Source organism: Terrapene carolina, unplaced genomic scaffold (genome assembly GCF_002925995.2).
Source record: "Terrapene carolina triunguis isolate 2854851 unplaced genomic scaffold, T_m_triunguis-2.0 Scaffold387, whole genome shotgun sequence".
In the NCBI taxonomy this organism is placed as follows: domain Eukaryota; kingdom Metazoa; phylum Chordata; order Testudines; family Emydidae; genus Terrapene; species Terrapene triunguis.
The window spans coordinates 126822-139973 of record NW_020664738.1 but is presented as its reverse complement, the minus strand read 5'-3'; the positions used below and the strand labels follow the sequence as shown (position 1 = coordinate 139973).

The 13152-nt window shown below is 47.7% G+C and overlaps 1 protein-coding gene across 1 annotated transcript in view; it reads right to left on the bottom strand.

Annotated features, from left to right (window-relative positions):
- Positions 1-1612: 1612 nt before the first annotated feature.
- Positions 1613-13152, bottom strand: part of CCDC80 (coiled-coil domain containing 80) — a 30981-nt gene continuing 19441 nt past the window's right edge. The window contains exons 6-8 of the mRNA XM_024200248.3: positions 8502-8605; positions 4291-4371; positions 1613-2671 (exon numbers count right to left, since the gene is read on the bottom strand). Coding sequence (XP_024056016.2) covers positions 2325-2671; positions 4291-4371; positions 8502-8605 — 532 coding nt within the window. The 3' untranslated portion in view covers positions 1613-2324. The remainder of the gene's footprint in view (positions 2672-4290; positions 4372-8501; positions 8606-13152) is intronic.

Below are 13152 nucleotides of genomic sequence, written 5' to 3'. Positions count from 1 at the left end.
GCCACCCTTCACCAGCAAGCCCCAATTACCATTCCCTACCTAGACAGTGAGACCCAGATCCTCAAAGATATTTAGGCACTTAACTCCCATTGATTTGAACAGGATTAAGCACCTACAGACCTTTGAGGATCTGGATGTGAGTGTCAAACTAGCCCCATGATGACTAGGCCTCATGGCACTGAGGAAAGCCTGCTCCAGAAGGTGGCTGGGAATCCTGGTGCTGAGGGAAGCCTGCTTCAGAAGCCAGTTGGGCTTTCTGGCAGTGTTTCACTCTTCCTGTGCTTATCAGGATGACCCAGAACTGGGGTGACCAGATAGCAAGTGTGAAAAATCGGTACAGGGGCTGGGAGGTAATAGGCACCTTTATAAGAAAAAGCCCCGAATATCAGGACTGTCCCTATAAAATTGGGACATCTGGTCACCCTACCCAGAACTAGCATACAAGGCTGGACTTTTTGAGATGGTTTCTAAGGAAAACACCTGGTTTTCAGTGAAGCCCTTGTTTTACCAAATTTTGTTTTCATTTGGGGAGACAAAGATTTCCAACTACTTGCTTAATGTCACACTGTGGGTTGTACTTTGGCTCCCACTTGTTTCTACCTTGTGGCTCTTACCACTGATGAGAACCCTTTTCCAAATGTGTCCCTAAGGGTGATGGGTGGGATGTGTATCACGATATCAAGTTTCTGTATAATCAGTGAGGTTAAAGGTCACCTAGATGTGCCTTCCCATCATAGCAGTGACCGCTATGCAGCCACTAAATCAGATATATCTTCCATGAGGCCTTCTCAGTGGGATATTCCTGAATCTTGCTGTAGGGCCCTTAAGGGTTAAAGGCCTGATTCAACTCTCATTAAAAGAGTAGATTGACTCCTTCCCATTGATTTGAATGGGAGTTGGTTAGAGCTCTCTAGGAATTAATTTTTCCAAGTCCCTATATTCTAACACAGTTTCCTTGACTAGGGTGGAGTTAGGGTGACCAGGCAGCAAGTGTCAAAAATTGGGACGGGGTGGGGGGGTCATAGGAGCCTATATAAGAAAAAGTCCCCCAAATCAGGACTGTCCCTATAAAATCGGTCACCCTAGGTGGAGTTCATATTTTTAGACTGTATGTTACAAAACAATAGGATAGAAGATTGGTACCCAGGAGTTATTGCCTATGGCATAGTGTGACTAGTACAGTTCTCAAAAAACAACCAGTGCGCATGCTCGTTACAGAAACCATAGCAGAAGCAGAGCTAGCTGAATAAGCAGGTCCAAATTTTCATAAACATTTTTGTAAAAAATAATTGTCCTTTTTGGGGGGGTTACTGGAGGGTGGAGAAGGAATTTGAAAGATGAACATTTTTGTAAAAATATCTAACTGGCTCCGGAGATGGAATTTTCATCAAAATGTTATTAGAAATTGCTGGTTGAAAAGCAAGTAAAAATGTTCACAAATATTTTTGAGAAATTTCTTCCTTTTCTGTCAAAATTCAATTTTTTTTCAACCACCTAGAATTCGAACCCTGCTAGCTTACAGCTCTGGCTTAAGCAGAGCTGTAGCTAGGATGGATTTAATTGTCTCATGGAGCAAGAACCCCAGCTAAAGAAATAGTGACATGCAGCAAGATTTCTTGTTCAGAGCTTTTTCTGCTGTATTGTATCAAATCCTTTAGCAACCCTTAAGGTTACATTTTGGTAGGTTATGGATGAAACTCAGCTAAGTACAAAGCTGATCTGTTATAAAAGAGATGCAGTCTTTTTAGACAAGGCATTTCAAAAGGGTTTTTAAAAAAAATATTATAAAAGCGAACCTGCCCCACACTTCTTTCCTAAAATCTCTTTTCTCGGGAAAGTCCCGTGGTGTGATCCTCTGTGTCTGTTCATCAGCATGACACAAAATTCTCACTTTCCAATAAATATGCTTTGTTTTTCTCCTTGGAAAAAATATATATAAAGTGTTACAATGTCTATTGTACAGTTTGTGTCCTGGCTACAATATGAGGTCCATGGCTGAAAGGGTGGGGGAAAGATTTTGTTTTTTGTTTAATGCAAACAAACTGCAACTGGTGATGCCCTCTGGTTACAGGGGTTAAAAAATATAAAGGAGTCTTTACTGTTTAAAAGCATCAGTGCTACTGGTTTGAAATATTTCACTTAAAGGCTTGTGGATTTTCAAAACGGCAAATACAATGTTTATTTAGGCCCTTGACTGAATACTGAAAGAAAGAGGCATGGGCATTTAGGTGGCTTGAGAAGAATTTCCATGTCTGGCCACTTGCGGCTTGAACAGCTATTAGGATGCAGGCAAGAGACAGCAGTCAAAGGTTAAGTTGCTCTTTTTAGTATGGGTATCCATGGTGGTAACTTTCATGGTGACGGTAGTCATCTTGGTAACCTTCCTGGTATCCCTGGTGATAGCTATGGTAACCATACCCACCATACTCATCTTCTGGGCATCGCATGCCAAGTGATTGCTGAATTGCCATTTCCTGTCGCCGGAGCTGCATGGAATCGATCAAATCATACACGATCACCATGGACCACATTGGGGAAGGGTACCAGGATTTGACGTTTCCATCTTTCCCAACCAGAAGCATGGAGAAATATTCAGGGCTGATTTGGAAATAATTGCGGATGTCTTTCACCAGGTTAGCAGGGACATCTTCTCGCTCCACATTGGAGCTTCCTAGAAAAGGACAGAATCAGGAACAATGCTGGTGTTTTGGTTGCCCAGCTAAATGATAATTTGGAAAGTATGCCCTGTGGCCTTTTCTTCCTATTTTACTGCCCTCTGTAAAAGATCCTGGTCAATGTAAGGATCTCACAACCCTCCTCAGCAGAGATTGACTTCAGGACCTCCTGTTTCCAAAAACACAGGTCACTGTCATGTGAGCAGAAGAAGAATTTATTTGTTTCAGTAGGGTTTTATTTGTTCTGCAGGCTGTAGCCAACAGAGGGTGATATAATCACACACTCACGCACATGTCTGATATTCCATGCAATTTTGGGCAGTGGTTATATACCCCAAAAGAGAGCAAAGGTGGTGAGGTTCCTCCCTGTTTTCACCTCTCCTTTGGTGGATGTACTTAATAGGGTTACGTAGCTGAAAAGCTCCCTGCCTCCAACATGTGCTGTGGTAGTGAGATCTCTAGTGCAAGACTAACCCCGTGTGGGCCTTGTGGCACTGAAGGAAGCAAGGAATTGATGATGAAAGGAACCTTGAATGAAGCCAGAGGCCTATACATGAGAAGTCGCTGTGCCTGTGCTTTATTAGCTTCCCCTTAAACCTTATAGAAGGTAATGGTATGGACACCCCTTTGGCGCGGGAGGGGGTGAGGAGAAGAGTGCATTTGACCCACTCTATTTTGACTTCAGTGGGAGCTACAGACATGCTGCACCCAGCCCCGTCCCTACCAATTATGGTGCCCTACACAGCCCGAGCGCCCCCCTCCCGGGCAGAGGGTCTGGGCTGCGCTCAAGGCCTGCGGGGCTGCAGAGGCAGGAGGTGTGGGGGCTGCTTTGGGGGCCCCCACAGGCCCAGAGCGGCCCGGGGGATTAGTGGGGGCCTGGCGCCAGCATCAGGAAGCAGAACGACCCATCCCCAGCCTGCTCTGCTCCCCCTGCCCCAGCCGTCTCGCTCGGGGGAAGAGGCTTGGGGGAAGGGGTCCACCCTCCCACCCCCCGTGCACTCACCGGCGGCAGGAAGCGGAGCGACACAGCAGGGAGCCAGCGGAGTGGAGCGGGCTGGGGCGCTCTGCTTCCCGCCACTGCCGGTGAATGCAGGGGTAGGCCTGACCCGTGCTGCCAGGTCCCCCCGCTAATCCCTTGGGCCGTGTCTGTCACTGGGGGAGGAGGCTTGGGAGAAGGGTTGGGGTAGGGGCGGGGCAGGGGCAGAAGGAGTTGTCCTGGGCCCCGCACCCCCCTAGGAACGCACAGTGGGGCCAGCTTGGGGATGGGGCTGGCTGCCGGCACTGCCGCATCGAAGCACGCAGCTGCATAGGGCACCATGAAATTTGGGGCAATTTGGTGCCCCAAATTTCATGGGGCCCTACGCAGCTGCGTATTCTGCGTATGCCTAAGGATGGCCCTGGCTGCACCTTTCAGGCTCAGGCCTATCATTTTTATCCTGGCAGCGTCTCTTAAACAGGAATGTTATGAAAGTTAGAAAATGTGCTTTAATTCTAGTCATATCTGTGCCTCTTACCACCCTTTCAAGCAAAGGTCCCAGCTGCCCCTTAAAAACACACAGTGCTGTGTATGTGCCCTTCATGAGCAGTCATTAAAGACTGGGAAACCATTTCTCACCATTGATGGGATACAGTTCTAAGACACCACCGATCTCTTCCCCGAGTCCTAGCAGCTTGAGGATAGTTATGTGGCGCAGACCTGCAAAGGAACGAGAGAGGCTTTGGGTGACACCAGATCTTTCCACTCAGTCATGGACAGATGTTATTTTAACTGTCCAGATCCATGCTTGTTTGTTGGGGTCCAATCCCACCCTTCTGTGCAGGGACTGACACTGATTTCAATAGGAGTGCTGCACGTGAGCCATAGACTGAAACAACCGTTCTGATAGTCTAGTCTGACCTCCTGCGTAACACAGGCCGTAGAATTTCCCTGAAATAATTCTGTGGCATGGTGGGCTTAATCAGGGGTTGGAATTTGGGGCTAAACTAATCCATACAGGCAGCGTGAAACTTACGTTGTGAAAGCAGAGACACAGGAGCATCCAATGTGGTTCTGCTGCGTGGGAAGGCAACCACAGAGGGGACCGGCACACTGGGGAATTGCAGAGGCCAACTCTGTGGGCATAACTTCCTTTTCCCACACAATGGGAGGTGGGTTTGGGGGTGAGGGAAGTGGGGTGGGTGAGATGCACCAAGAGGGACACATAGCAGGTGGATGCTACTGCAGTAGCGGTCATGGAGTCTCCCGGCGTGTGCATGGATGGTTTCTTCAGAGGCTGAACGAAGGAGCCCTCTTGTCCCAGGCCCAGCCTTTTAAGTTGTTCCCTAAATATTCTGCTAATGTTCTTACACTTGCATAAACCAGAGTACAGAATAGCTCCTGCACATGTCTGGTCAGGTATACATAACAATAGCTCCGTACTTGTGTTTATTGTTTGACTCAGAGAGTCTTTTATGAGGTCCAAACAATATGTGAGTTGGTGATCTTGTATTAGTTCCACCACCCAGGAATTGAAATGCCATGGGAAGAGCAGCTCTCATGTTGTTTTGGCCTCCACCATGGCTCTACTCAGTCAAAACTGCCAACAACTAAGATCTGCAGGATTTTGCTCTAAGGCATTAAAAAAACAACAACCTGTGAACAAAGTAAATATAAATAAAGACAAATATTAGAACCTCAGCTCACCCTGGCACAAAGCCACTAGGGCATTCGTGTTAAGGCAGGTAAGCTGGGCAGATGCAGTTTACTGCTAACTTTTATAAATTGCTCATAATTTCCCCAAATTAGGGAGCCAGGGCCAGCTTTAGGCTGATTCAGCTGAATTGGGCCCTGCGCCTAAAAGGGCCCCACAGCTGTCCACCCCTCCCCCAGCTCACTTCCCCCTTCTCCCCTCCCCTGAATGCTCCACCCCCCTGCTCCTCCCCCTCCCCTCCTTCCCGCGAATCAGATGTTCGCGGGAAGTCTGAAAACAAGCAGGGGCAGGCGGGCAGCAGCAGGTAAGCTGGGGCGGAGGGGAAGGCGAGGAGGAGGGCTCTGGGAAGGCGTGGTGCGGCCCTGGCCGAGTGGCTCCCTCCAGCCCCGGCCCAGCCAAGCGGCTCCGGTCCCCAGTCCCAGTGGCTCCGGCCCGCCTCGGGCCCCGGGGCACTGGCCCCGGTTCCGCCCGAGCGCGCCGCCCGAGCACCCCCAGCCCCGGCGGCTGGGGGTGCAGGCTCTGGGGTGGGGCCAGGGATGAGGGGTTTGGAGTGCAGGAGGGTGCTCCAGGGCTATGGGGGGAAGAGAGGACTCCCTCCCAGCTCTCTCTCTTCCCCTCCCCCCCCCCCACAGCAGCACCTGGGCTGTGGGGGGAGAGGTGCCTCTCCCCACTGCGGCAGCTCCGGGGCTGGGGCTGGGGGATAGGTCCGGGCCAGGGCTGAGTTGGGGCTGGGGGAGGGGCACTGTGGCTGGTCCCGGATAGGCGGGTTCCCTGAGCGCCTGTGCGGTGCTAAATGTGCTGCTGCACAGTCGTGCAGCTTACAGGGAACTTAGGTTGTGAGGGGCAGGGTGAATAATCTCAAGTGAAGAAGCTGTAGGGTCTGGTAACTGATCAGGCAGCCTTAGAAGTGTCATGTTGATCTCCTAATACTGGAAGGATGGTCAGAGACCATCACGAGGTGCAGAGCAAAACTATGTTACTGTATCAGACCATGAGTCCAGTATCCCACCCACCCCCACACTCCCGCCATACCAGATCAACCCATTGGTCCATCTAATCTCATAGCCTTCTAGGGGAGTGTCCTGCCATGCTGGATCAGACCATTGGTCCATCTTAGTCTGGTATCCTGCCTTTGGCAATAGAAGCATCAAAGAAGGGAAAATCACCCCCTTCTAATTACTCCTGACCAGTTGTGCAACCCTGCTCATGGGGATGAAAACTCCTTCCTGACCCATGGAGCAGTTGTTGGGGTGAGATTCACAAAGGTATTTCAGGTACCTATTTTCCATTGAAATCAAGGGGAGTTAGGTCCCTAAATATATTTGTGAATCCCACTCTTCGTGCCTTAATGCATGAGATTTTGTTACCTTCGTTTGCAAAAAATCTCAGGAGATCCAAAGAGTAGTGAGAGCTTTATTTTAAATCAGTTGAAAGAAATGAAGAGAGAACCCCACCAAATGCATGAAAAAGTCAGCATGCAGAGAATAATGTGCTTATTCATAAGATGTACAGTGGCAAACTGTTTGGAGGTAACATAACCTGTAGCCCTCAAGTGGGAAATTACTACGTGGATCAGATTAAATCAGGCGTCCATTTTTTCTTTTTTAGACAGAGGATTGGAATGTTGTCTTTGAGAAAAAATCATGGAGACGCACCAGTTAGTGAGGCACCTCTTTCTATACTGGGAAGAGTCCTGGAAGCTACTATTTTAGTGACCCAGAGGCAGGATGCTTGGAAATGCACAACTTGATTTAGGATATTCAACCATGGCATAAGGAAAAAAGGAGGGTCATGCCTTATTAACGTTCTGGAATTCCTTAACGATATCCCCAACAAAGGGAAGAGAGTTAAGTGAATAGTGGCTGTATGCAGATCTTCAGAAAGTATGTGACAAGGTTCCACATCACTCACTAATTTGGTATCAAGGGAAATGGAAGCGGCTGAGGGTGTGTATTACAGTGAGACTGCGATTAAGAGAGTGACTCTGTAAGGCCTGGTCTACACTGTGGGGGGATCAATCTAAGTTATGCAACTTCAGTTACGTGAAAAACGTAGCTGAAGTCGACGTACTTAGACTGACTTACTGTGGTGTCTTCATTACGGTGAGTCGACTGCTGCCGCTCCCCCATCGACTCCGCCTGCGCCTCTCACCGAGCTGGAGTGCAGGAGTCGAAGGGAGAGCGCTCGGGGATCGATTTATTGCATCTAGACTAGACACGATAAATCAATCCCCGCTGGATCGATCACTGCCCGCCGATCCGGCCGGTAGTGAAGACATACCCTAAGTGACATTGTGTGGATCCCTGTTTATTCAGGCACCAGTGACATTCAGTGAAACAGTTGGAGACTTCTGCTACAGTAGGCATTCCACTACATCGCCATTCAACAGGGAAAAAATCTAGCCCTTGTCACTACAGCTGCACAGAAGATTCCAGACAGTGTGGAGCTATGATGCATGGAGTCTGGCTACGCACCAGAAAGCTGGGCAGTGGTGTACTTGCTCCATTTACATGGCTGGTAGGGGTAGGCCAGGGAATAGGCAGAGCTGAGGGAGCCCCCACTGCATGGATCCTCTAGCTCTTCCTTTCCAGTAAGGGCTATAGGCGTCCTGAGGGCTCTTCATGCTAAGGGGCTGAAGTGGCCTCCATGAAGATGCTTTACATAGTTGGGATGAGGAAGGAAAGAAGAACATAGCTCTCGCCATCCTTCCATGCATCTCCTTGCTGCCCATCCTGGCTCTGTACTGGGCTGATGATTGGTTCCTATAAGCACAACTTGCTTATACCACTAATTTGCTGAGCTGTGACAAGAGATGGACAAGCCCAGGGCTGTTCTATTGCTAAAATGCCCATCAGAGAGAGAGTCTGAAGGGGCTTAACTCTTCCCTAACCTAAATGAGGGATTTCAGAGGAGGGATCAGCATCCCCAACGGTATGCTTGGGTGGCAGCGGTTACTACGGTTCATGTCAGAGGTTTGTCTTCTTCCATCCCTAGCTGGGTGGATTTGGTTAAGTTTTCAGTTGGACAGACCTCCTCAGACTGTCTGGGTTTAGATCTGAGTGAAGGAATCCATCCCCAAATGGCACTCCGGAAGGATGTGGTATGGGGAGCAAGAGCGTAATACAGTCTGACTTACCAAAATTACAGGCCTGTCCACTGAGGGCAGAAAGCTGCTGGGAATAGGCCCAGTCCTCGTCGTTGGGAGCAGAGATCACCAGCAGCCTCCTCCTCCATCGGAACCTGGAAAGAGATGAGAACACAACAGAGAAGCATTGTTCTGTGCTGCCTCAAGCACCCTGTGCATTGTTTTTAATTGAGGGGTCACAGTAGATATGGTATTTCACAGCCTTCAAAGTGCTTTATGGAGCAGCCAAGGGGGCCCATTGGACGCTACTGTGGGACTCACATGATGCACAATGCATCTTGCTCCTAAGGGAACCACAGTGCATCATGGAAGATGTAGTCTGACCCAGAGCCTGGCCCTTGAAGCTTCCAAACGGCAACTCCGATGAGGCACTACAGCACCGTAAGTAGTTCCTATTCAGTTCCACAAAATGAACTGACCTTACCTGAAACAATGTTTCATTTCTTTTTTTTTCCTGATGGAAAATTGAAAAATTTCAGCAAATTCAAAACTTTCTGAAGGATTTTGATTTTTGCAGAAATTGCTTTTTTTTTTTTTGGTCAAAACATCATTTTGAAGGAAAATTCCCACCCATCTCTAGTGGGGAAGCATTTTTAAAAGGTTTGTTAGTGTTAACTTAAGTGCTGAATGTGCTCCCCTAACTTGCTTAGGGGGGTTATAGAACTATAGAAAAACAGCTTAACTCAGCTTTCATTATTGCTCCATAGTTCATATTTGGGGGTATGTCTATACTGCAGCTGGAGGTAGGTTTGGTAAGCTAGTGTGCTTAAAAATAGCAGTGGCTCTGGCAGCAGCATGGGCTAGTTGCCCCGACTACAGTCCTATCTGAGACCCTAGGTACATACTTGGGTGGCTAGCCCATCACACTGCCACAGCTGCATGTCTATTTTTAGTGCTAGCTTGATCAAAACTAGCATGTGTATGTCTACGCAAGTTGGAAATTACACCACCAGCTGCAAAGCAGATGTCGACTTTGAGAGCTTAGAGGAGATGTGCTACAGCACTGATACTCAGACTGCGGCTTTTAACCACAAGTGGCTCTTGAATGTGTCTCCTGCAACTCTTTGCAGCATATAATATTAAAACACTGTGTGATTTAATTATTAACCAGTCTATGTTATTAACCAATCAGGATACTTTTAGTATGTTATTAAGCTATCAACTTGCACTAAGTGATTAACTTATTTGTTGTGAGAATAATATATAAAAAACTAAATATTTCCCCCATCATTCGCACTACTGTGGCTGGTTTGGGTAATGTTCATTGCTAATTTGACTCCTGAACACTGAGGTCTGTGTATCGCTGTGCTACAGGAAGCAGGGAAAGAAGGCAAGAGATGAAGAATGAGAAACAGGGGATGGGCAAAGCAGCTTAAAAATAAACCCAAGCTCTCCCCCCACACTCCCTTCTCCAATTTAGATTTGAATCTAGAACCAAATTCAAGCCATATGTTTATGAAGGTTCGCAAATGTTTGGTCAATGTTTTCATTCATTATTTGTATTCAAATTAGAGATGGAGCCTGAGCTGCAAAGTTTGTATCCAGACCTGAGTTGTCTCACAGTTCAGGTAGTGTTCAGATCTAGGACTTTGGTTCATCCCATTTACAGCTGGGATTCTCCATTAATTTCATAGTGTGGCCCACATCTTAATAAAGGGCTTATCTCCTCCGTTCCTGTTTGCCATGATCACCTCCCCGCAACATTCATGAATGTACAAACCACCTCCCCCTCCCATTTATGAGTACAATGTCCCTGTGGCAACTAGAGCAATTTCTTCCATGGAAAAGGAGGATGAGAGGAACGATGGTCTAGTGATTTAACGTGCTGACTTAAGAGACATGGGTTCAGGTCCCTGCTCCACCCTGGCTTTCCTGTGTAACCTTGGGGTAAGTTATTTTAGTCTCTCTCTCTCTGCCTCAGTTCTTCATCCTGTATAATGTGGGTAATAGCACTGCTCTACCTCAGAGGGGTGTTGGGACAGTAAATGTGATAAAGACTGTGAGATGCTCAGATAGTGGGGTAATGGGAGCCATATATATAGCTACGAGAGAAAAGTATTGAGTGTACTCTTGGCTTCATTTTAGCAGTTGGAACAAGGAGGAGCCAGCACCATGTGACTAGCCAGCTCCCTGTGGACCAGAATCAGGTGTTCCACAGACCAGCGTTTGGGAACCTCTGCAGTAGAGGAATATAGGCTAGATGTAACTTGAGGGTCCAGGTCTGAACACACTCAATATTTGGGGGTGCTGGATTTAGGAGTTCAGTTTCATCTCTAATTCTCATACCTATGTTCTTCCCAGTTCTATCCAGGAGTGGAAGAGGATTAAGCCTGATTTCAATTTTGCATATCCAAACATCTTGACTAAGCATCTGAATTTTGAATGCTCAGCCAACTTGACCCTCCAAATCTCAAGATCTTTACCCATTGCCATCTCTAGTTAATATAATGGCACTGGGAATTGTATTGCAGACTGGGACAGAAAAATCACCATAGAATTTCTCACAATACACGTTAGCTTTCAAGCTGTTCTATGCTGCTAGAAGAGCTCCAACAGGTTGCAGTCATACAGTTTGTATATGGATTAGAGCTGCTCCTTCTAACGGAACATTTCACTGTGAGGACCACCTGGCATTGTCCTATCCAAGAAGGGTGGTGACGGGGAAAGATTTGTAACTAGTCTCAAAAACCTAAATGAAAGGTTACTTAGTATTCTAAAACAACACTTTTCTCCGTAAAGGTGCCTCCCCATCCAAAACTAATTAGGTTTAAAAGAATTCACAAAACTGCAGGGATATTTTTGTGCCAGGAAATGCTCTTTTAAATGGAGGCAGATGTTGCTATAATACATAATAACAACAAAGGTATTTACTTTGAGCAGTATGATACAAGCCTGTAAGACATCCCAAAGCTTCAAAACCTGTCAGTGTCGCCATTCACAGGTAACTCTGAATTAGTTGATTGTCTTTTTGAAATTTTTGAGCTGAGTCCAAAAAGAAAGGTCTACGCGCATGGTAATTTTCTGGGGAGGTTCTAAGTAGGCCAGTGCTTGTGTCACAGCATGGCCTTCTGGGACAAAAGCCAGGACTTTTGTTGGGGCAGGGAGTTGCTGTTGTGACTTTTTTATTTTAAGTAAAAAAACAAGTTACATTGTTTTTTTGCCTAAATAGCCTAAAAAACAAGTTACATTGTTTTTTAGGCTATTGATGCCAGCTGATGAAGCAATGGCTGAGTTCCTCAGCCATATTGCATAGCAAAGAGATGCAAGCCAGCTCCTCACTAGCTGGTCTGCTGATGAGGTAATGGCCCTGCTTCCCCACCCATGGCCATTACCTCATCAGCAGACCAGCTAGTCAGGTAGCTATAGTCTTCCCACTGCCTTTAATGGGCTTTGGATCTGTTTCCCCATGGAGCACGGTGAAGAAATCGAGGGCAGCTCCTAACCAGCTGGTCTGGTGGTTTGGCAATCAATGGCCTGACTTCTTCATTCCAGTAAGACTGAAGAGAGAGATTCCTGGGAGGGAGCCTTAAGCCCTGAAGAGTGCCCTGCTGGCAGGAGGAAGCCTATGTGGGAGTGCGTTTGTGGAGTGAAAGAAAGGGAAAAATCATGTCACCCTTTTAAAAAAAAAAAATCCAAAAATCTCCTTTGTGATATTTTCAAAACTTAACATGGGAAAAGCCCCATCCTAGCTATAAGTAGGGGCTTAGGATGGAAATTTTGGATTAGATTCTGCCATGGCACCTACCCATGCAGTCACATGGACCAAGGTGTAAATCAGGCTGGAATTTGGCTCATAAATGATGAGAGCCTCTTGCAGGAGTTGTTTATTTAAGAAAAACATTCACAACGTTAATTCATAAAAAACAGTGGGGGCAGAATTGGAGCAAGGCCGGAGGGAGAAGTTCTACAGGAGACGGAAGAGTAGCCGCAGTTCTGATGCACAAACATGTCTGATACACTGAGTCCCCTTTTCCCTTGGTCTTCCATCCAAGTACCGGCCTGACTCAGCCCAACCCTCTGGCTCTGCTGGAATGAATCACTCACTCAGCCTATGCTGTCATCGCCAGTGTAGATGTTTGGGGATGGACTTTACCAAGGAACCTGTACCATGAGCCTTCAGCTGTGCAAGGATGAAGATAATTGACAATACAGTGCTTCCCACAGTTAGTAAGGGACTGGCACCCACATACCCCTTCACCAGGGCCTTATTTCTGATAAGCAGCAGGCCTGGCATTTGGAATCTGAGAGCCTCCAGGCAGCTTTGTATCCAGACCTTCAACCTCTTTTCCCTACAACCACCCTCCATTCTCTACATTAGTCTGCAAGGGAGGTCAATGGTCTCAGTCCGGTCAGTGAGCTCAGACAGCATAGTCTAGGGTTACCATATTTTAAAAATAAAAAAAGAGGACCCTCCACGGGCCCTGGCCCCGCCCATTTCCCCACCCCCAGCCCCGCCCCAACTCTGCCCTAACTCCGCCCCCTCCTCCCTCCCACTCCCAGCCACGGGGAAAGGGCTGCCCCAGCGCTACCGGCTTCAGGGTTTGCCGGGCAGCCCCCAGACCCTGCGCCCCCGGCCGGCGCTTGCCCAGCTCAGCTGGAGCCCGGGAGGGGAAGCGCCCAGCCGGGGGCGCAGGGTCTGGAG